Source organism: Heterodontus francisci, chromosome 32, assembly GCF_036365525.1.
Source record: "Heterodontus francisci isolate sHetFra1 chromosome 32, sHetFra1.hap1, whole genome shotgun sequence".
NCBI lineage: Eukaryota > Metazoa > Chordata > Chondrichthyes > Heterodontiformes > Heterodontidae > Heterodontus > Heterodontus francisci.
In genome coordinates this window covers 4,731,930-4,756,477 of record NC_090402.1, presented here as the reverse complement: position 1 = coordinate 4,756,477, position 24,548 = coordinate 4,731,930, and the positions used below count along the sequence as shown (strand labels likewise).

At 50.1% G+C, this 24,548-nt stretch overlaps 1 protein-coding gene across 2 annotated transcripts in view; it reads left to right on the top strand.

Annotated features, from left to right (window-relative positions):
• Nucleotides 1-23,975, top strand: part of adamts13 (ADAM metallopeptidase with thrombospondin type 1 motif, 13) — a 101,492-nt gene extending 77,517 nt beyond the window's left edge. For both annotated transcript variants that reach the window (XM_068012041.1, XM_068012040.1), the window contains 8 exons: nt 1,749-1,928; nt 3,150-3,326; nt 4,357-4,561; nt 5,971-6,262; nt 7,848-7,994; nt 16,430-16,606; nt 19,409-19,587; nt 21,797-23,975. In XM_068012041.1, coding sequence (XP_067868142.1) covers nt 1,749-1,928; nt 3,150-3,326; nt 4,357-4,561; nt 5,971-6,262; nt 7,848-7,994; nt 16,430-16,606; nt 19,409-19,587; nt 21,797-21,973 — 1,534 coding nt within the window. In that variant the 3' untranslated portion in view covers nt 21,974-23,975. The remainder of the gene's footprint in view (nt 1-1,748; nt 1,929-3,149; nt 3,327-4,356; nt 4,562-5,970; nt 6,263-7,847; nt 7,995-16,429; nt 16,607-19,408; nt 19,588-21,796) is intronic.
• Nucleotides 23,976-24,548: the final 573 nt, after the last annotated feature.

Sequence of the window (24,548 nt, the reverse complement as noted above, 5' to 3'; positions counted from 1 at the left end):
GTGTAGATGAGGGTAAAGCAGTTGATGTAGTCTACATGGACTTCAGTAAGGCTTTTGATAAGGTCCCTCATGGGAGATTGGTTAAGAATGTAAGAGCCCATGGGATCCAGGGAAATTTGGCAAATTGGATCCAAAATTGGCTTAGTGGCAGGAGGCAGAGGGTGATGGTCGAGGGTTGTTTTTGCGAGTGGAAGCCTGTGACCAGTGGTGTACCGCAGGGATCGGTGCTGGGACCCTTGCTGTTTGTAGTGTGCATTAATGATTTAGATGTAAATATAAGAGGTATGATCAGTAAGTTGGCAGATGACACGAAAATTGGTGGTGTCGTAAATAGTGAGGAGGAAAGCCTTAGATTACAGGATGATATAGTTGGGCTGGTAAGATGGGCGGAGCAGTGGCAAATGGAATTTAATCCTGAGAAGTGTGTGGTGATGCATTTTGGGAGGACTGACAAGGCAAGGGAATATACAATGGATGGTAGGACCCTAGGAATTACAGAAAGTCAGAGGGACCTTGGTGTACTTGTCCATAGATCACTGAAGGCAGCAGCACAGGTAGATAAGGTGGTTAGGAAGACATGTGGGATACTTGCCTTTATTAGCCGAGGCACAGAATATAAGAGCAGGGAGGTTATGATGGAGCTGTATAAAATGCTAGTTAGGCCACAGCTGGAGTACTGTGTACAGTTCTGGGCACCACACTATAGGAAGGATGTGTTTGCACTGGAGAGGATGCAGAGGAGATTCACCAGGATGTTGCCTGGGCTGGAGCATTTCAGCTATGAAGACAGACTGGATAGGCTAGGGTTGTTTTCCTTAGAGCAGAGAAGGCTGAGGGGAGATATGATTGAGGGGCATTGATAGGTTAGATAAGAAGAAACTTTCCTTCGCGAGGGGTCAATAACCAGGGGGCATAGATTTAAGGTAAGGGGCAGGAGGTTTAGAGGGGATTTGAGGAAAAACTTTTTCACCCAGAGGGTGGTTGGAATCTGGAACACACTGCCTGAAGAGGTGGTAGAGGCAGGAACCCTCACAACATTTAAGAAGTATTTAGATGAGCATTTGAAACGCCATAGCATACAAGGCTACGGGCCAAGTGCTGGAAAATGGGATTAGAATAGATAGGTGCTTGATAACTGGCACAGACACGATGGGCCAAAGGGCCTGTTTCTGTGCTGTATAACTCTGTGACTCCCAGGAAGTAAAATGTTGGTATCAGTAAAAGTGACCATGAAGCAGTTAGATTGCTGTAAAATCCCAACTAGTTCATCACTATACTTTCGGGGAAGGAAATGACCTTCTCTGGGCTCACATGTGAGTTCAGTCTTGCTTGTTGCCAAGGCTCCTTCAACAGCACCTTCCAAACCTGCGACCTCTACCAACTAGAAGAGCAAGGGCAGAAAATACATGGGAACATCACCACCTGCAAGTTCCCCTCCAAGTCACACACCATCCTGACTTGGAACTGTATCGCCGTTCCTTCACTGTCACTGGGACAAAATCCTGGAACTCCCTCCCTAACAGCACTGTGGATGTACCTACACCACATGGACTGCAGTGGTTCAAGAAGGCAGCTCACCACCACCTTCTCAAGGGCAATTAGGGATGGGACACATGTGCACACATTCCAGCAGGTTGACTGGATAGTGATTAGGAACAGAGACCCTGGCTCATATTTCCACTCATTAACCCAGTGACACTGAGGCGAATTGTGATGGTGGTTGTAACTCTATCATTTATCTTTGAAAGGTGGGAAGTCCATGAGTTTGGTCCATGCAACGTGAGCTGTGGGGGTGGAGTACGTGAGCGGGAGGTGTACTGCACAAAGAAAGCGAGGAGTATGAGGCAAAGGGTCCCTCCCTCAGCATGTGACACTGCTCTGAGGCCAGTTTCAACAGAGATCTGTAACTCTGACCCCTGTCCTGTGAGGTAAGCTCATCTCAGCTATGGAGACATGTCCCTCTGCTTTGTCTCCAAATCAGCATCAAACTCTCCAAAGTCAATCTCCCCCACCCCAGACCCGACTCCCCCACCCCAGCACCCGACTCCCCCACCCCAGCACCCGACTCACCCACCCCAGCACCCTACTCCCCCAGTCCAGCACCCGGCTCCCCCACCCCAGCACCCTACTCCCCCAGTCCAGCACCCGACTCCCCCACCCCAGACCCAACTGCCCCACCCCCGCACCCGATTCCCCCACCCCAGCACCCGATTCCCCCACCCCAGACCCGATTCACCCACCCCGCACCCGACTCCCCCAGCCCAGCACCCGACTCCCCCACCCCTGCACCCGACTCCCCCACCCCCGCACCCGACTCCCCCACCCCAGCACCCGACTCCCCCACCCCGCACCCGACTCCCCCACCCCAGCACCCGACTCCCCCACCCCAGCACCTGACTCCCCCACCCCGCACCCGACTCCCCCAGCCCAGCACCCGACTCCCCCACCCCTGCACCCGACTCCCCCACCCCCGCACCCGACTCCCCCACCCCAGCACCCGACTCCCCCACCCCGCACCCGACTCCCCCACCCCAGCACCCGACTCCCCCACCCCAGCACCTGACTCCCCCACCCCAGGACCCGACTCCCCCACCCCAGGACCCGACTCCCCCACCCCAGCACCCGACTCCCCCACCCCACGACCGAAGTCACCAACATCCAACTCCCCCATCCACAACCGAGCTCACTGACACTCACCTAGCCCAGTGCCAACTCACTCAATCTAGTACCAACTACTTTTTGAACTCCACAGACAGCTTTGACTGCACCACCTGTATTGATTATTTTAAAAGTTTATTGGTTTTGGGTATGTAATTCTTTCCAAAGAACAGAGGAGCTCACAGTCACAGACTGCCTTTTCACATCCGCAGGACATCCCGGCAGCTTTGCGACTAATCGATTAATGTATGTGGTGAAACATGACATTCTGTAATGGCGTTTCACATTAACTAAGTCCGACAAGCAAATTATTCAAGTAATACTCTCGGTTTTCCTTATCTAGCCTCTCACTGACAGCTCCCTGGACTCTCAGTTTGATTTTCTCATTTCATCCCCCTCTGAGAATTTGGTGTGTTAGGATACAGCCCACCTTGTGCTGCTCCCTTGCTGATTCCAGTAAGAAATTCCCTTCCCAATAACTTTTCCTGCAGATGGCAGTCCAAGTCTGAATCGTGCAGTGTGTCGTGTGGAGGAGGAATCAGGAGAAGGCTCCTGTACTGTACAAAACTTCTCGGACAGCGGGAAGAGCTGGCACAGGAGAAAGAATGTCTACATTTGCCTCGACCTGAAGACCAAGAACCCTGCAATCTCCATCCATGTCCCCCAAGGTTCGTGACATTTTCCACTTTTCCTCCACTTTCCTTTTGAAGGCACTGACTCTCACTGGAGTACGGGTTCCACACACACTGACTTTCACTGGAGTACGGGTTCCACACACACTGACTCTCACTGGGGTACGGGTTCCACACAGTAACTCTCACTGGGGTAGGGGTTCCACACAGTGACTCTCACTGGGGTAGGGGTTCCACACAGTGACTCTCACTGGGGTACGGGTTCCACACACACTGACTCTCACTGGGGTACGGGTCCCACACACACTGACTCTCACTGGGGTATGGGTCCCACACACACTGACTCTCACTGGGGTACGGGTTCCACACAGTGACTCTCACTGGGGTACAGGTCTCCCACACATTGACTCTCACTGGGGTACAAGTCCCACACACACTGACTCTCACTGGGGTACGGGTTCCACACAGTGACTCTGACTGGGGTACGGGTTCCACACACACTGACTCTCACTGGGGTACGGGCCCCACACACACTGCTCTCACTGAAGTACGGGTTCCACACAGTAACTGTCACTGGGGTAGGGGTTCCACACACACTGACTCTTACTAGGGTACGGGGGTTTTTTGGGTATGGGGGTTTGGGGGATGGGGGTTTGGGGGACGGGGGTTTGGGGGTATGGAGAACGGGGGTTTGGGGGACGGGGGTTTGAGGGTATGGGGGTTTGAGGGTACAGGGTTTTGGGTCGGGGATAAATCAGTCACCGTTTTCCTCCTGCTTTTCCTTTTCTGTTGACTTTGACTGCTTGGTGCAGCTGCCCATGCCGAATTTCAGTCCTTCAGTCTAGAATTAAGGTGGCTAGACACCTGGTAGTGCAACTCTCTTTGTGAAAGATAGAGTTGACATGGAGTAAGTTAGTTGTGTGGAGTTAGTGTAACTCAAATGAAGGGAGGGAGTGACAGCATAAGAAATAGGCCAGGAATAGGCCATAGGGAGGGAGGGGAATACTGGGAGGGGAATACTGGCCAGAGCCAGAACACTGGTTTACTCTGTGATTTTGACGGACAGGTGGCGGGTCTCGGACCCGGGACGGTGCTCGGTAGTTTGTGGGACTGGTCTGGCCGAGAGGAGGGTCACCTGCGTCCACTTTCACAATGGGACAGATATAGAAGTGAAGAGAAGCCTCTGCTCGGGGCTGGAGGAGCCACTGTCACTCATTCCGTGTGTGGTCAGCAACTGCCCATTCAGCTGGAATCCCCAGGACTGGTCCGAGGTTAGTGTCCTCACTCGGGGAGGAGGTGGGTCGGTGGGATTGAGGGATATGGTGAGAACATAGGAACAGGAAGCGGCCAGTCATGCCCTCGAACCTGTTCTACTATTTAATGAGATCAAGGCTTATCTGTATCCCATTTCCATCCACTTGTCTTGGCTCCAAGTCCTTTTATACCCTTACTACTTTTTAGGTCCTACCTTTTAACTTCCTCCCAGCTTCTAAAAGTTTGACGGTAGGACCTCAATACCTGCTCTCTCTGTGTCTTTGGTACCAACATGTACCACAACTTCTGGCTCACTGCCTTCCCCCTGCAGAATATTCTACACCCTCTCCGTGATGTCCTTTAACCTGGCACCAGGGAGACAACACACCATGTGGGACTCATGATGACTGTTACAGAAACACCTGTCTGTCCCCCTAACTATGGAATCTCCTATAACAACTACATTTCTACTCTTTGCTGCTCCCTCCTATGTAGTTCATTGTCCATTGGTGCCATGGTTTGAACTGAACTCCTTCAAGGTGTCTTCACTCCAGCAGTCTCCAATGCTGAGTACCGGTTTGAGAGTGGCGCACACCCCGAAGACTCCTGAACCTCCTGTCTCTTCCTACTCTGCCTGATGGCCATCCATCTACTATCCTCAACTCTCCCTGCCTGTAGGGTGACCACCTCCTGGAACATATAATCCAGGAAACTCTCCTGCTCCCTGATGCTCCGCGGTGACTCCAGCTGCCCCTCAAGCTCCGAAATCCTGAGCTCAAGCGCAAGCAGCTTGAGACACTTCCCACACACATGGTTCCCCCAAGACACATGAAGTGTCCTGAAGTTCCCACCTGACGCAGGAATAGCAATCAACAGGTCTCAGCTGCCCATCCATGGTCTTTAAAAAAACTCTATTCCCTCTTTTAGAATCTAGTTAGCACCTTGTTTAAACTATTAATATTAATGAATGCCTCTAGACCCACTCTATGCTACTCTTATCATTAATTCACCTACAGTTATACTCACCCCGACTGAAATTAATATTCATTAAGCTAAGCTGTAAATTTAATCCAGGACTTTATAGTTTCCCAGTCCAAGTTTAAACCACTGCCCTAGTGTAGAGAGAAAAAATCTTAAAACTCACCAACCAATCATGTATCTGCCATCCTCTGACATCATTCCTTTCTTTTTTTTGGAAAACACTGTGGAAGATCTGTGCTTCTCAGCTGTAATTTATCAGCTGCCACTGCTACTGCCTCCGATCAAGTGGGGCTGAGTAACATGGGGAGAAGGTTGTTAAGTGGGATTGATGGATATGGTGAGAAGATGTGGTTGAGGGATAGGGTACGAGGGTAGTTGAGTAGAGGGAGTGGTTGGGTAGGTGAATGCAGTTTTCAGGGTGTGTGATTGTTGCTTCTTTTCCCAGTGTTCAGTAACCTGTGGGCTTGGAGCCCGAAACAGGCGGCTGCTCTGCATCAATCTGGAATCGACGGAGATCGTGCTGGACGCCTTCTGTGACCATCTGACAAAGCTTGCCACTATGGAGACCTGTGACGCAGGACCCTGCCCAACCCAGAGACCAAACCAGACAGCAGTTGTGCCGGTGGCTCCCACAGGTGCCACCTCCATTAGCCGTTCAGCTGTAGTGACACCCAGGACGGTGAAAGACCCAACCATACCGGCTAAAGGCTCAAGGGATGGAGACACCAAGGATACCAGTTACGTATTCGCAACACCTCACTAATCCATTCTGACCCACCATCAAACACTCCCAGGACAGGTACAGCACGGGGTTAGATACAGAGTAAAGCTCCCTCTACACTGTCCCCATCAAACACTCCCAGGACAGGTAGAGCACAGGGTTAGATATAGAGTAAAGCTCCCTCTACACTGTCCCATCAAACACTCCCAGGACAGGTACAGCACGGGGTTAGATACAGAGTAAAGCTCCCTCTACACTGTCCCCATCAAACACTCCCAGGACAGGTACAGCACGGGGTTAGATACAGAGTAAAGCTCCCTCTACACTGTCCCCATCAAACACTCCCCAGGACAGGGACAGCACGGGGGTTAGATACAGAGTAAAGCTTCCTCTACACTGTCCCCATCAAACACTCCCCAGGACAGGGACAGCACGGGGGTTAGATACAGAGTAAAGCTCCCTCTACACTGTCCCCATCAAACACTCCCAGGACAGGTAGAGCACAGGGTTAGATACAGAGTAAAGCTCCCTCTACACTGTCCCCATCAAACACTCCCAGGGCAGGTACAGCATGGGGTTAGATACAGAGTAAAGCTCCCTCTACACTGTCCCATCAAACACTCCCAGGGCAGGTACAGCATGGGGTTAGATACAGAGTAAAGCTCCCTCTACACTGTCCCCATCAAACACTCCCAGGACAGGTACAGCACGGGGGTTAGATACAGAGTAAAGCTACCTTCACACTGTCCCCATCAAACACTCCCAGGACAGGTACAGCACGGGGGTTAGATACAGAGTAAAGCTCCCTCTGCACTGTCCCCATCAAACACTCCCAGGTTAGATTTTGTTTTATTCTGTCATGGGATGTGGGTGTCGCTGGCAAAGCCAGCATTTGTTTCCCATCTCTAATTACCCTTGACAACTCAGTGTCTTGCTCGGCCATTTCAGAGGCAGTTAAGACTCAACCACATTGCTGTGGGTCTGAAATCACATGTAGGCCAGACCAGGCAAGGATGGCAGATTTCCTTATCTAAAGGACATTAGTGAACCTGATGGGATTTTACAACATTCCATGATAGTTTCATGGCACCATTACTGAGACTAGCTTTCAATTCCAGATTTTTTTAATGAATTAATTACATTGAAATTCTACCAGCTGCTGTGCTGGGATTTGAATCCATGTCCACAGGGCATTAGCCTAGGCCTCTGGATTAGTCGCCCAGTGACATTTTCACCAAGCCACCAATTCCCCAGAGAGTAATGCTCCGAAAGTTGAAAGGGATTAATTTTAAAATAAAGAGATTCACAAGTGTGGTAAAATGGTGCCGGAAGGGAGTGAATGTGAGCACTGAAGCTAGTGATCTAATTAGGTAATCATTCAGAGCTGGACTCAGGACACTGTTTTGTGTTCTGGTCCAATCACCAAGAGGAGATGTATTAAGATCGACCCAAAGTCACTTAACCTTTTACCCTTATACACATCAAGGCCCTTCATTCCATCGCATTGGACTCAATTTAACACTGATGTGGAGATGACAGTCTGTTCGCAGTCAGTCCCCGAGCTTTGCGCTGGCACTGATTTATCTTCTGCTTCACTCCAGGTGGCTGTGGGAAGCTGGTTCTGAGTGAATCAGGAACACTGAACCTGACCAGCCTGCGGGGCAGGGATTGCCTGGTTACCATTGGACGTCCGCTCAATGAGGTCATCACGATCCGCGTTCTGACAAGCTCATTAAACTGCAGTAGACGTAAGAACCTGGAGCCGTCACTGCTCTGTCACTGCTCTGTCACTGCTCTGTCACTGCTCAGTCACTGCTCTGTCACTGCTCTGTCACTGCTCTCTCACTGCTCAGTCACTGCTCTATAACAGCTCAGTCACTGCTCTCTCACTGCTCTCTCACTGCTCAGTCACTGCTCTATAACAGCTCAGTCACTGCTCTCTCACTGCTCTCTCACTGCTCAGTCACTGCTCTATAACAGCTCTCTCACTGCTCTCTCACTGCTCTCCCACTGCTCTGTCACTGCTCTGTCACTGCTCTGTCACTGCTCTGTCACTGCTCTGTCACTGCTCTCTCACTGCTCTCTCACTGCTCTCCCACTGCTCTCTCACTGCTCTCCCACTGCTCTCCCACTGCTCTCTCACTGCTCTCTCACTGCTCTATAACAGCTCAGTCACTGCTCTCTCACTGCTCTCTCACTGCTCAGTCACTGCTCTATAACAGCTCAGTCACTGCTCTCTCACTGCTCAGTCACTGCTCTATAACAGCTCAGTCACTGCTCTCTCACTGCTCTCTCACTGCTCAGTCACTGCTCTATAACAGCTCTGTCACTGCTCTGTCACTGCTCTCTCACTGCTCAGTCACTGCTCTATAACAGCTCTGTCACTGCTCTGTCACTGCTCTCACTGCTCTCTCACTGCTCAGTCACTGCTCTATAACAGCTCAGTCACTGCTCAGTCACTGCTCTGTCACTGCTCTATAACAGCTCAGTCACTGCTCTATAACAGCTCAGTCACTGCTCTATAACAGCTCTGTCACTGCTCTATAACAGCTCTGTCACTGCTCTATAACAGCTCAGTCACTGCTCAGTCACTGCTCAGTCACTGCTCTATAACAGCTCTGTCACTGCTCTATAACAGCTCAGTCACTGCTCAGTCACTGCTCTATAACAGCTCTGTCACTGCTCTCTCACTGCTCTCCCACTGCTCTGTCACTGCTCTGTCACTGCTCTCTCACTGCTCTGTCACTGCTCTCTCACTGCTCTCTCACTGCTCTCCCACTGCTCTCTCACTGCTCTCTCACTGCTCTCCCACTGCTCTCCCACTGCTCTCTCACTGCTCTATAACAGCTCAGTCACTGCTCTCTCACTGCTCTATAACAGCTCAGTCACTGCTCTCTCACTGCTCAGTCACTGCTCTATAACAGCTCTGTCACTGCTCTGTCACTGCTCTCTCACTGCTCAGTCACTGCTCTATAACAGCTCAGTCACTGCTCTCTCACTGCTCTCTCACTGCTCAGTCACTGCTCTATAACAGCTCTGTCACTGCTCTATAACAGCTCAGTCACTGCTCAGTCACTGCTCAGTCACTGCTCTGTCACTGCTCTATAACAGCTCAGTCACTGCTCTATAACAGCTCAGTCACTGCTCAGTCACTGCTCTATAACAGCTCAGTCACTGCTCTCTCACTGCTTTCTCACTGCTCAGTCACTGCTCTATAACAGCTCAGTCACTGCTCAGTCACTGCTCAGTCACTGCTCTATAACAGCTCAGTCACTGCTCAGTCACTGCTCTATAACAGCTCAGTCACTGCTCAGTCACTGTTCTCTGCTTCTCACTGCTCTCTCACTGCTCTCCCACTGCTCAGTCACTGCTCTATAACAGCTCAGTCACTGCTCTCTCACTGCTCTCTCACTGCTCTCCCTCTGCTCTGTCACTGCTCTCTCACTGCTCAGTCACTGCTCTATAGCAGCTCTCCCACTGCTCTATAACAGCTCAGTCACTGCTCTGTCACTGCTCTGTCACTGCTCTCCCACTGCTCTCTCACTGCTCTCTCACTGCTCTCTCACTGCTCTCCCACTGCTCTGTCACTGCTCTCTCACTGCTCTCTCACTGCTCAGTCACTGCTCTCTCACTGCTCTATAGCAGCTCTCCCACTGCTCTCTCACTGCTGAGTCACTGCTCTCTCACTGCTCAGTCACTGCTCAGTCACTGCTCTCTCACTGCTCTATAGCAGCTCTCCCACTGCTCTCTCACTGCTCACTCACTGCTCTCTCACTGCTCAGTCACTGCTCAGTCACTGCTCTCTCACTGCTCTCCCACTGCTCTCTCACTGCTCTCTCACTGCTCTCTCACTGCTCAGTCACTGCTCTCTCAACGCTCTCTCACTGCTCAGTCACTGCTCAGTCACTGCTCAGTCACTGCTCTCTCACTGCTCTCCCACTGCTCTCTCACTGCTCAGTCACTGCTCAGTCACTGCTCAATCACTGCTCAGTCACTGCTCTATAACTGCTCTGTCACGGCTCTATAACAGCTCAGTCACTGCTCTATAACTGCTCTATAACAGCTCAGTCACTGCTCTGTCACTGCTCTATAACAGCTCTGTCACTGCTCAATCACTGCTCTATAACAGCTCAGTCACTGCTCTTTCACTGCTCTCTCACTGCTCAATCACTGCTCTATAACAGCTCAGTCACTGCTCTCTCACTGCTCTCTCACTGCTCTATAACAGCTCTCTCACTGCTCAGTCACTGCTCTATAACAGCTCTCTCACTGCTCTATAACAGCTCTCTCACTGCTCTATAACAGCTCTCTCACTGCTCTCTCACTGCTCTATAACAGCTCTCTCACTGCTCTATAACAGCTCTCTCACTGCTCTGTCACAGTCTGGGAAGGTAAGTTTCAGTATAAAGTACTTACTGAGCGATTCGGCAGCTTCTTTTTGAACAGCGGTAGCAGTGAGAGTGCTGGGGTCTGCTGGGTAAGTGAACTTATATATTCGGGCAGTGGCTAAACCCGAAACACTACACCTGTAGTGTCTCCCACCCATCCTCCTCTAACCAAAAAAAAAGGACTCTTGTGTGGAGGGTTTGGTAAGGTAAGGTTTTCCTTTATTTTTTTTAATTCTCTGTTGTCAATTTAGTGCGGAGGGGATGTAAGCTAGGGCAGTTGCATGCTCCTCTTGCAGGATGTGGGAGGTGAGGGTCACCACTTGTGTCCCTGCTGACTTCACCTGTGAGAAGTGCACCCAACTCCAGCTCCTCACAGACCGAGTTAGAGAACTGGAGCTGGAGCTGGATGAACTTCGGATCATTCAGGATGCTGAGGGGGTGATAGCGAGCAGTTATAGGGAAGTAGTGACACCTAAGTTACAGGATAAAGGTAGCTGGGTGACCGTCAGGGGAGGGAAAGGGAATAGGCGCACAATGCAGGGATCCCCTGTGGCCGTTCCCCTCAAGGGGGGGCACATTGGCGCAGTGGTTAGCACCGCAGCCTCACATCTCCAGGGACCCGGGTTCTATTCTGGGTACTGCCTGTGCGGAGTTTGCAAGTTCTCCCTGTGTCTGCATGGGTTTCCTCCGGGTGCTCCGGTTTCCTCCCACATGCCAAAGACTTGCAGGTTGATAGGTTAATTGGCCATTATAAATTGCCCCTAGTATAGGTAGGTGGTAGGGAAATATATAGGGACAGGTGGGGATGTGATAGGAATACGGGATTAGTGTAGGATTAGTATAAATGGGTGGTTGATGGTCGGCACAGACTCGGTGGGCCGAAGGGCCTGTTAAAGTGCTGTATCTCTAAACTAAACTAAACTAATAATAAGTATACCGTTTTGGATACGGTTGGGGGGGATGACCTACCAGGGGAAAGCCACAGCGGCCAGGTCTCTGGCACTGAGCCTGGCTCTGTGGCTCAGAAGGGAAGGGGGGAGAATTGGAGAGTGATAGTGATAGGAGATTCAATGGTTAGAGGAACAGACAGGAGATTCTGTGGTCGCGAACGAGACTCACGGATGGTATGTTGCCTCCCGGGTGCCAGGGTCAGGGATGTCTCTGATCGAGTCCACAGGATTCTTAAGGGGGAGGGGGAGCAGCCAGAGGTTGTGGTACATATCGGTACCAATGACATAGCTAGGAAAAGGGATGAGGACCTGAAAAGCGAATATAGGGAGTTAGGTTGGAAGCTGAAAGGCAGGACGAGCAGAGTAGTAATCTCAGGATTGTTACCGGTGCCACGTGCTAGTGAGGCTAGAAACAGGGAGCGAGTGCAGCTGAACATGTGGCTACAGAACTGGTGTCGGAGGGAGGGATTCAGATATGTGGATCATTGGGATACCTTCTGGGGAAGGTGGGACCTGTACAAGAAGGACGGGTTGCTTCTGAACTGGAGGGGCACCAATATCCTGGGCGGGAGGTTTGCTAGAGCTCTACGGGAGGGTTTAAACTAGTTTGACAGGGGGATGGGAACTGGAGCCACGGATCAGTGGATGGGGTAGCTGTTGAACAGGCAGATACCGAGTGCAGAGAGACTGTGAGGAAGGTTAGACCGTTGAAAAGGCAAAGTTGCAGCCAGTATGATGGGTTGATGTGTGTCTATTTTAACGCAAGAAGTGTCAGGAATAAGGGTGATGAACTTAGAGCATGGATCAGTACTTGGAGCTACGATGTTGTGGCCATTACGGAAACGTGAATATCACAGGGGCAGGAATGGATGTTGGATGTACCGGGGTTTAGATGTTTCAAAAGGAATAGGGAGGGAGGTAAAAGAGGTGGGGGAGTGGCATTGTTAATCAGGGATAGTATCACAGCTGCAGAAAGGGAGGTCGTCGAGGAGGGTTTGTCTACTGAGTCATTATGGGTGGAAGTCAGAAACAGGAAAGGAGCGATCACTTTGTTGGGAGTTTTCTATAGACCCCCCAATAGCAACAGAGACATGGAGGAACAGATTGGGAGGCAGATTTTGGAAAGGTGCAGAAGTAACAGGGTTGTTGTCATGGGTGACTTAAACTTCCCTAATATTGATTGGAACCTCCTTAGTGCAAATAGTTTGGATGGAGCAGTTTTTGTCAGGTGTGTCCAGGAAGGTTTCCTGACTCAATATGTAGATAGGCCGACTAGAGGGGAGACTATGTTGGACTTGGTGCTTGGCAACGAACCAGGCCAGGTGGCAGATCTCTCGGTGGGAGAGCATTTCGGTGATAGTGATCACAACTCCCTGACCTTTACTATAGTGATGGAGAGGGATAGGAGCAGACAGGATGGGAAAGTATTTAATTGGGGGAGGGGAAATTACAATGCTATTAGGCAGGAACTGGGGAGCATAAATTGGGAACAGATGTTCTCAGGGAAATGCACGACAGAAATGTGGATGTTGTTCAGGGAGCACTTGCTGCGACTGCTGGATAGGTTTGTCCCGATGAGGCAGGGAAGGGATGGTAGGGTGAAGGAACCTTGGATGACAAGAGATGTGGAACAGCTAGTCAAGAGGAAGAAGGAAGCTTACTTAAGGTTGAGGAAGCAAGGATCAGACAGGGCTCTAGAGGGTTACAAGGTAGCCAGGAAGGAACTGAAGAATGGACTTAGGAGAGCTAGAAGGGGACATGAAAAAGTCTTGGCGGGTAGGATTAAGGAAAATCCCAAGGCATTCTACACTTATGTGAGGAACAAGGGGATGGCCAGAGTGAGGGTAGGGCCGATCAGGGATAGTGGAGGGAAATTGTGCCTGGAGTCGGAGGAGGTAGGGGAGGTCCTAAATGAATACTTTGCTTCAGTATTCACTAGTGAGAGGGACCTGGTTGTTTGTGAGGACAGCGTGGAACAGGCTGATATGCTCGAACAGGTTGAGGTTAAGAGGGAGGATGTGCTGGAAATTTTGAAAGACATGAGGATAGATAAGTCCCCGGGGCCAGACGGGATATACCCAAGGATATTATGGGAAGCGAGGGAAGAGATTGCCGCGCCTTTGACGATGATCTTTGCGTCCTCACTGTCCACTGGAGTAGTACCAGATGATTGGAGGGTGGCAAATGTTATTCCCTTGTTCAAGAAAGGGAATAGGGATAACCCTGGGAATTATAGACCAGTCAGTCTTATGTCGGTAGTGGGCAAATTATTGGAGAGGATTCTGAAAGACAGGATTTATGATTATTTGGAAAAGCATGGTTTGATTAGAGACAGTCAGCATGGCTTTGTGAGGGGCAGGTCATGCCTCACAAGCCTTATTGAATTCTTTGAAGATGTGACAAAACACATTGATGAAGGAAGAGCAGTGGATGTGGTGTATATGGATTTTAGCAAGGTGTTTGATAAGGTTCCCCATGGTAGGCTCATTCAGAAAGTAAGGGGGCATGGGATACAGGGGAAGTTGGCTGTCTGGATACAGAATTGGCTGGCCCATAGAAGACAGAGGGTGGTAGTAGATGGAAAGTATTCAGCATGGAGCTCGGTGACCAGTGGTGTTCCACAAGGATCTGTTCTGGGACCTCTGTTCTTTGTGATTTTTATAAATGACTTGGATGAGGAAGTGGAAGGCTGGGTTAGCAAGTTTGCCGATGACACGAAGGTTGCTGGAGTTGTGGATAGTGTGGAAGGCTGTTGTAGGTTGCAACGGGACATTGACAGGATGCAGAGCTGGGTTGAGAAGTGGCAGATGGAGTTCAACCTGGAAAAGTGTGAAGTGATTAATTTTGGAAGGTCGAATTTGAATGCGGAATACAGGCTTAAAGACAGGATTCTTGGCAGTGTGGAGGAACAGAGGGATCTTGGGGTCCATGTCCATAGATCGCTCAAAGTTGCCACCCAAGTTGATAGGGTTGTTAAGAAGGCGTATGGTGTGTTGGCTTTCATTAACGGGGATTGAGTTTAAGAGCCACGAGGTTATGCTGCAGCTCTATAAGGCCCTGGTTCGACCACACTTGGAATATTGTGTTCAGTTCTGGTCGCCTCATTATAGGAAGGATGTGGAAGCTTTAGAGAGGGTGCAGAGGAGATTTACCAGGATGCTGCCTGGACTGGAGGGCATGTCTTACGAAGAAAGGTTGAGGGAGCTAGGGCTTTTCTCATTGGAGTGAAGAAGGATGAGAGGTGACTTGATAGAGGTGTACAAGATGATGAGAGGCATAGATAGAGTGGATAGTCAGAGACTTTTTCCCAGGGTGGAAAGGGCTATCACCAGGGGGCATAATTTTAAGGTGATTGGAGGAAGGTTTAGGGGAGATGTCAGAGGTAGGTTCTTTACACAGAGAGTGGTGGGTGCGTGGAATGCACTGCCAGCGGTGGTAGTAGAAGCAGATACATTAGGGACATTTAAGCGACTCTTGGATAGGTACATGGATGATAGTAATATGAAGGGTATGTAGGTAGTTTGATCCGAGAGGAGGTTAAAGGTTCGGCACAACATCGTGGGCCGAAGGGCCTGTACTGTGCTGTACTGTTCTATGTTCTATCACTGCTCAGTCACAGCTCTCTCACAGCTCTGTCACTGCTCTGTCACAGCTCTGTCACTGCTCTGTCACTGCTCTGTCACAGCTGTGTCACATCCCTGTCACATCCCTGTCACATCCCTGTCACTGCTCTGTCACTGCTCTGTCACATCCCTGTCACATCCCTGTCACTGCTCTGTCACTGCTCTGTCACATCCCTGTCACATCCCTGTCACTGCTCTGTCACTGCTCTGTCACTGCTCTGTCACAGCTGTGTCACAGCTGTGTCACAGCTCTGTCACATCACTGTCACATCCCTGTCACATCCCTGTCACTGCTCTGTCACTGCTCTGTCACATCCCTGTCACTGCTCTGTCACTGCTCTGTCACATCCCTGTCACATCCCTGTCACTGCTCTGTCACTGCTCTGTCACTGCTCTGTCACTGCTCTGTCACTGCTCTGTCACAGCTGTGTCACAGCTGTGTCACAGCTGTGTCACAGCTCTGTCACATCACTGTCACATCCCTGTCACATCCCTGTCACTGCTCTGTCACTGCTCTGTCACAGCTGTGTCACTGCTCTGTCACATCACTGTCACATCTCTGTCACTGCTCTGTCACAGCTGTGTCACAGCTCTGTCACTGCTCTGTCACATCACTGTCACAGCTCTGTCACTGCTCTGTCACATCTCTGTCTGCTCTGTCACTGCTCTGTCACAGCTGTGTCACTGCTCTGTCACATCACTGTCACATCACTGTCACAGCTCTGTCACTGCTCTGTCACATCTCTGTCTGCTCTGTCACTGCTCTGTCACAGCTGTGTCACAGCTCTGTCACTGCTCTGTCACATCCCTGTCACTGCTCTGTCACTGCTCTGTCACAGCTGTGTCACAGCTGTGTCTCTGCTCTGTCACTCCTCTATCCTGTTACTCCACAAGGACTTAAAACTCAATGAAGCTGCCAATTAAAATGGTGGAGAGGTTAGGGTAGGGGCAGTGGAGGAGGAACTTCGAGGCGATTGGAGTGGGGATGGTATCATGTTTCGCAGCAAGCTCTGGGAAGTCGCATGCCCCTTGGCAGAGATATTCACAAAGAAGCTACGCAGCCAAGTGAGTCAGTAGGTGTGTAATGGGTATCCCAGTGAGAGTTAGTGCCTTCAGAAGTGAGGAAGCAACTACCACAGAAACATGAGATATTGCAAGTCTAACTCTCTATTAAATGTTGTGGTTCTGGATTTTCTGATGTCTCTGCTCTTCTTTCCATTAGGGGACTCTCTATCTTTTTGTGGGCGTCGGTTGTTTTGGAAGACCTGCTCCCCACTGAAAGGGTTTACGCTCACAACCATCACTAATGCACTCACAGTCAGGCAGCGGACCAACTCAGGGGACGGTGGATCCATTCTCCAGTATTACAGTAGCCCTTCATCCCGACAGTACCACAGAGGTAGGTACTCAGCTGGTGGGATCTGGGTTTCTCAATCTCTAAGGATCAGCTCCATGGTTAGCATTCTCCCCCAGAGTCAGGTGATCATGGATTCGAGCCCTACTCAAGAGAATTGAACACAAAATACAGGCTGACATTCCCAGTACTGAGGGAGTGCTGCGCTGTCCGAGGGTCAGCACTGAGGGAGTACTGCACTGTCAGAGGGTCAGTACTGAGGGAGAGCTGCACTGTGGGAGGGTCAGTACTGAGGGAGCGCTGCACTGTCCGAGGGTCAGCACTGATTGAGTGCTGCACTGTCCGAGGGTCAGCACTGATCGAGTGCTGCACTGTCGGCGGGTCAGTACTGAGGTAGTGCTGCACTGTCGGAGGGGCAGTATTGAGGGAGCGCTGCACTGTCGGAGGGTCAGTACTGAGGGAGTGCCGCACTGTTGGAGGGTCAGTACTGAGGGAGTGCTGCACTGTCGGAGGGTCAGTACTGAGGGAGTGCTGCACAGTTGGAGGGTCAGTACTGAGGGAGTGCTGCACTGTCGGAGGGTCAGTACTGAGGGAGTGCTGCACAGTTGGAGGGTCAGTACTGAGGGAGTGCTGCACTGTCAGAGGGTCAGTACTGAGGGAGTGCTGCACAGTTGGAGGGTCAGTACTGAGGGAGTGCTGCACTGTCAGAGGGTCAGTACTGAGGGAGTGCTGCGCTGGCAGAGGGTCAGTACTGAGGGAGTGCTGCACTGTGGGAGGGTCAGTACTGACGGAGTGCTGCACTGTCAGAGGGTCAGTACTGAGGGAGTGCCGCACTGTCAGAGAGTCAGTACTGAGGGAATGTTGCACTGTGAGAGGGTCAGTACTGAGGGAGTGCTGCACTGTCAGAGACTCCGTGTTTCAGATGAAACATTAAGCCATCTCCCATCAAGTGTGGCTAAAAGATTCCATTGTACTATTGGAACAAGAGCAGAGGAGGTCCCCCTGGTGTCCTGGCCAGTCATTATCACTCAACATCGTAAAAACAAGTGATCTGGTCATTATATCATTGTTGTTTGTGGGAGCTTGCTGTGCACAGATTGGCTGCCACATTTCCTACATTACAACAGTGACTACACATCGAGAGTGGCTGTCAAGCACATTGGGACATTCTGAGGTCATCAAAGACACTCTATATATGGAGTGACTGGAGAAGCTGGGATTGTTCTCCTTAGAGCAGAGCAGGTTAAGGGCAGATTTAATAGAGGTGTTCAAAATCAGGAAGGTTTTTGATCGAGTAAATAAGGAGAAACTGTTTCCAGTGGCAGGAGGGTCGGTTACCAGAGGGACAGAGATTGAAGATAATTGGCAACAGAACCAGAGGGGGAGATGAGGAGAATGTTTTTTACACAGTGAGTTGTTGTGATCTGGAACACGCTGCCTGAAAGGGCGGTGGAAGCAGATTCAATAGTAACTTTCAAAAGGGAATTGGAGAAATACTTGAAAAGCAGAAATTTGCAGGGCTGTGGGGAAAGAGCAGGCGAGTGGGGACTAATTGGAGAGCTCTTTCAAAGAGCTGGCACAGGCACGATGGGCTGAATGGCCTCTTGTGATACAAACGTTATGATCTCGAACACCAGATTCAGACAAGAGAAGTCAAAGGCAGTCAGAGAAAGTAGAGCCTTATCACAACACCCCAAAGAGCTTTGAATATAACAGATGACTTTGAAGTTATGTGGACAAATGTGACAGCCATTTAGTGCACAGAACGATCCCAGCACAGGGGGTGCCGAGGCTGATGGCATTGCTTCCCTGGCTGAGAACAGATGGAGGACAGGTCTTGCTGGTTGGACATAGCTCAGTGGGACACCATGTGGTACATTTACACAGTGTGGTCTGGGCAAAGGTCAAGGGTCAGGGCAGATGACCTGCAGCTGAAGATTGCAGTAGTTCGATGCGGGCAATTGTAGTGTCATCCACTTTGTACCCGAGAAAAATCAAATTATTTTCAAATGGCAAAAAACTAGGAACTGTGGAGAAGCACCGCAGCCTCACAGCTCCAGGGACCCGGGTTCGATTCTGGGTACTGCCTGTGCGGAGTTTGCAAGTTCTCCCTGTGTCTGCGTTGGTTTCCGCCGGGTGCTCCGGTTTCCTCCCACAGCCAAAGACTTGCAGGTGATAGGTAAATTGGCCGTTGTAAATTGCCCCTAGTGTAGGGAGGTGATGGGGAATATGGGATTGCTGTAGGGTTAGTATAAATGGGTGGTTGTTGGTCGGCACAGACTCGGTGGGCCGAAGGGCCTGTTTCAGTGCTGTATCTCTAAATAAAGCTGTGAGATTTGGAGTCCAAGTACAGAATCAATAAAATCTTATGGATAGGTAGAAAAATAGAAATTCAAATGGAATGCTGGCCATTATCTCAACGGGGTTTAGTGAGTGTACAGAGGTCTGGTCAGACCCCATCTGTAACTGCATTCAGTTCTGGGCACCACACGTCAGGAGGATATCGAGGGTACGGTGCAGATTCACCAGAATGATACGGGGCTAAAAGGGATAAATTGTGAGGATACTTTGCAGAGACTAGGTTTATATTGCATTGAGTATTGACCAATAAGGGGCGATCTGATCAAGTTTAAAATGAGAAAAGGATTTGATAGGATCGATAGAGAGAAACTATTTCCTCTGGTGGGGGGGAGTCCGGAACAAGGGGGCAGAACCTCAAAATTAGAGCCAGGCCGTTCAGGGGTGATGTGAGGAAACACTTCTTCACACAGAGGGGAGTGGGAATCTGGAACTCAATCCCACAGAATGGACCTGAGTTCCCAGCAGTCACGTTTGTCCCTTTTGCAGACTGCGATGTACAGCTGTACGGACCCCAGGGTGTGATAGTGAGCCCCGTACAGCCCTATAGGAAGGGCCAAGCCTGCCGGACGATGATCAATGTGTCTCCAATGAACCGTATCGTAATTGAAGTCCTTTACCTCAGATTCAACGTTGGGGTCAACGCTTCCACCTCTGATTACATTCTGGTGAGTTGGGCTCAGATCCAGCAACTTCACTTATTTATGTTCTTTTATTTTCATCCCCAGGAATTCACACTCTTAAGGGGTACGAGTTCCACAAAGACCGACTCTCACTGGGGTACGGGTCCCACACACACTGACTGTCACTGGGGTACGGGTCCCACACACACTGACTCTCACTGGGGTACGGGTCCCACACACACTGACTCTCACTGGGGTACGGGTCCCACACACACTGACTCTCACTGGGGTACGGGTTCCACACACACTGACTCTCACTGGGGTACGGGTTCCACACACACTGACTCTCACTGGGGTACGGGTCCCACACACACTGACTCTCACTGGGGTACGGGTCCCACACACACTGACTCTCACTGGGGTACGGGTCCCACACACACTGACTCTCACTGGGGTACGGGTCCCACACACACTGACTCTCACTGGGGTACGAGTCCCACACACACTGACTCTCACTGGGGTACGAGTCCCACACACACTGACTCTCACTGGGGTACGGGTTCCACACACACTGACTCTCACTGGGGTACGAGTTCCACACACACTGACTCTCACTGGGGTACGGGTTCCACACACACTGACTCTCACTGGGGTACGAGTCCCACACACACTGACTCTCACTGGGGTATGGGTCCCACACACAGACTCTCACTGGGGTACGGGTCCCACACACACTGACTCTCACTGGGGTACGGGGTCCACACACACTGACTCTCACTGGGGTATGGGTTCAACACACACTGACTCTCACTGGGGTACGGGTCCCACACACTGACTCTCACTGGGGTACGGGGTCCACACACACTGACTCTCACTGGGGTATGGGTTCAACACACACTGACTCTCACTGGGGTACGGGTTCCACACACACTGACTCTCACTGGGGTACGGGTCCCACACACACTGACTCTCACTGGGGTACGGGTCCCACACACACTGACTCTCACTGGGGTACGGGTTCCACACACACTGACTCTCACTGGGGTACGGGTTCCACACACACTGACTCTCACTGGGGTACGGGTCCCACACACACTGACTCTCACTGGGGTACGGGTTCCACACACACTGACTCTCACTGGGGTACGGGTTCCACACACACTGACTCTCACTGGGGTACGGGTCCCACACACACTGACTCTCACTGGGGTACGGGTTCCACACACACTGACTCTCACTGGGGTACGGGTCCCACACACACTGACCCTCACTGGGGTACGGGTTCCACACACACTGACTCTCACTGGGGTACGGGTTCCACACACACTGACTCTCACTGGGGTACGGGTCCCACACACACTGACTCTCACTGGGGTACGGATTCCACACACACTGACTCTCACTGGGGTACGGGTCCCACACACACTGACTCTCACTGGGGTACGGCTTCCACACACATTGACTCTCACTGGGCTGCGGGTCCCACACACACTGACTCTCACTGGGGTACGGGTTCCACACACACTGACTCTCACTGGGGTACGGGTTCCACACACACTGACTCTCACTGGGGTACGGGTCCCACACACACTGACTCTCACTGGGGTACGGGTTCCACACACATTGACTCTCACTGGGGCACGGGTTCCACACACACTGACTCTCACTGGGGTACGGGTTCCACACACACTGACTCTCACTGGGGTAGGGGTCCCACACACATTGACTCTCACTTGGGTACGGGTTCCACACACACTGACTCTCACTGGGGTACGGGTTCCACACACACTGACTCTCACTGGGGTACGGGTCCCACACACACTGACTCTCACTGGTGTACGGGTTCCACACACATTGACTCTCACTGGGGTACGGGTCCCACACACACTGACTCTCACTGGGGTACGGGTCCCACACACACTGACTCTCACTGGGGTACGGGTCCCACACACACTGACTCTCACTGGGGTACGGGTTCCACACACACTGACTCTCACTGGGGTACGGGGTCGCACATGAACTGACTGTAGGCTCTTTCAAAGAGTTGAACTGACATGATGGGTCAAATGGCCTCCTTCTGTTCGAAATGATACAATGATCTGAGAGAGGAAGAATGAAATCAAATTGAATGAAGACATTCTAGATAACAACACCATTGAATTTGAACTTCAACCTGTCGGTCTTGACCCGGAAGTGCCTCTGCCCTTATACTATGGGGCTCAATCATTGATGATTAAACTCTTTTTATTCTCAGATAAAAGATGTCTCCACGCAGAGGTATTCCGCGTATCGTGGCAACAGCCTGTTCCTGTGGCAGTCGCTGGGAAGCTCTGTCGAGATTGAATTTCACGGTGATTTTGGATTCCGAGCCTTGTTCAGGACTCTGCCATCCCGAGCCATTCGTGGCATGCGTCAGCTGAATTGTGGGTAATGGAAACCATGGCACATTCACTCTCTCTGGAACATTCTGATGTTTCCCCAGTTATCCTTCTCCATTTCCACCCAGGCATCTTCTGGTTCTCACTTGCCCTGGTGGCGCTTTCGATGAATCGACCTTCCCCAAAGTCGGACTTGGCCACACGTTTCCACCAGTGGAAAGCAAACTTTCCGTGACTTTAAGCTGTAATCTACTGCTGTAAAGAACCTGACACCAGGCACCAATGACTTTGCAGGTGGTTGTACGGGTATCACTGTAGGACCCGGTTTGTTCGAGCTATGACTGGCATGTCCCAGTTTCTATTTGTGCTTTCAACAACCCAAGAACAGCCCTTTCCAAAACTTCAGGCCCATTTAATTCAATGGCGAACAACCAATGAGTAATTAATATATGAGCACAAATAGAGCTGAGTCACCTGGCAATCCAACCCATACAACCCAGCTGGTGGGGCCTCATAGTTTAAACACCCCTGTTGCAAATTGTAGGAGAGTAGCAAAACGTTGTTGAGTTCCAAACTTCTGAGGGTCTGGGAAAGAATGTGTGAATAGGAGATTAGGGGGTGATCTAATTGAGGGGTTTAAGATGTTTAAAGGCTTTGATAGGGTAGATCGAGAGAAACTATTTCCTCTGGTGGGGGGAGTCCAGAACAAGGGCGCAGAACCTTAAAATTCGAGCCAGGCCGTTCAGGGGTGATGTGAGGAAGCACTTCTTCACACAGAGGGGAGTGGGAATCTGGAACTCTCTCCCTTAAAATGCTGTTGAGCCTGGCAGTCAATTGAAAATGTCAATACTTAGGTGCACCTATGCTAGCAAGTTCCACATTCTCAAGACTCTCTGGGTCTCTCCTGAATTCCCTATTGAATTTATTAGTGATTATCTTATATTTATGGCTTTATAAATTGCTTAAAGTAAAAGTTTCAAATCTAAATAAAGGTATATAAAGACACTTCTTAAAGACGCTGGCTTATAGTGTTAGGTACAGACACGCATGCAGGGTGGTGGGAAAGGGGCTCCCACTGAGATTCTGATTACACACTGCTGCAAGAGGTGGGAAATATGTGTTAACACGTGGCATCTCCCTCTGCCACCTTTAAGCCAACCCAGCCAAGTCCTGCCTTCCAATTCAAAGGGAGGTGCCATACACTGTGGCAGTTTAGCAAAGGTGATTTTCTGCTAATGTTTCCTTCCCAAACTATTTAACATTGGCTCGAATGTAATCTCCTATGAATTATCGCAGCTGAGCAGTGAAATAGATGGTAATTGATTGGTGATTGGAACAGGACATCACACGAAAGTCTGGAATTGGTAGGAAATTAGCCATTCTTCAACTGATGGATTTAGTGCTCTTGGTCTTAAAGGCCTTACCTACCAAGGGTAGATCAGTTGGCTAACCTGAATTGAAAGAAATAACACTGGATTCATGTGACCCATCATGGGTGCCTGTGCACTCGGGCTTCTGGGCACAGTGTGATGACCAATCCCCAAACAGGCACAATCAGCGGAAACGTGCCATTCCCACCTGGAAGCAGGGGCCAGGTTTGTGGCGCAAAGACTTTTGAAACAGATTGCAGAAACTCGAACGTTATCAGATTATGGGCATGAAGCACTTACTCATAAAATTCCATGACCTAATGCACCATTTCATTTCAATCCACCCAGATAACAGCAGAATCCTGTGAAAACCCTCGATCTATGTGTATTACTGTGGTGCTGTAACCCTCCATCAGCTGTCGCTGTTTCTATGTTTCAGTTAATCCCAGGGACTGTTTTATATTTTTGTTTTGTACATTGGTTGTGTTTCTTCTTTGGTTTAACATGTAATTTTCACTCACTGATTTGTGAAAGGCAGATAGTGCTTGACTAATTGAATTTTTTGTTGTTGTAACAGAGAATGTTAATGAAGGGAATGTAATGGATGTTGTCTATTTAGGTTGTAAGAAAGCATTTGACAAAGTACCACATAAAAGACAGCTTAATAAAATTGAGGCTTATGGAATAGGAGGATTCCTGTCACCTTAGATAAATTATTGGCTTAAGGACAGAAAACAGTGACTAGTGGTAAATTGTTGTTTTTCAGACTGGAGGATGGTAGACAGTGGCGTTCCCCAAGGGTCAGTGCTGGGACAACTGCTTTTTTGTATATATATAAATGACTTGATACGAGAGTAAAATTTCAAAATTTACCCATGATACCAAACTTGGAGGAGTGGCAGACAGTGAGGACGATACAAATTGACTGCAACAGGACATAGATAAAGCTAACAGAATGGGCAGACAATTGGCAGATGGAATTTAATACAGAGAAGTACGAAGTGATGCATTTTGGCAGAGGAATGGAGAGAGGCAATTTCGAATTAATGGCACAGTTCTAAATAGTGCAAAGAGACAAAATGACCTGGGGGTGAATGAGCATGGATCTTTGAAGGTGTCAGGACATACTGAGAGAATGGTTAGTAAAGCATATGGGATCTTGAGCTTCATAAATAGAGGTATTGAGTACAAAAGCAGGGAAGTTATGCTGAACATTTATAAAGCTCTGGTTAGGCCCCAGCTAGAGTACTGCATTCAG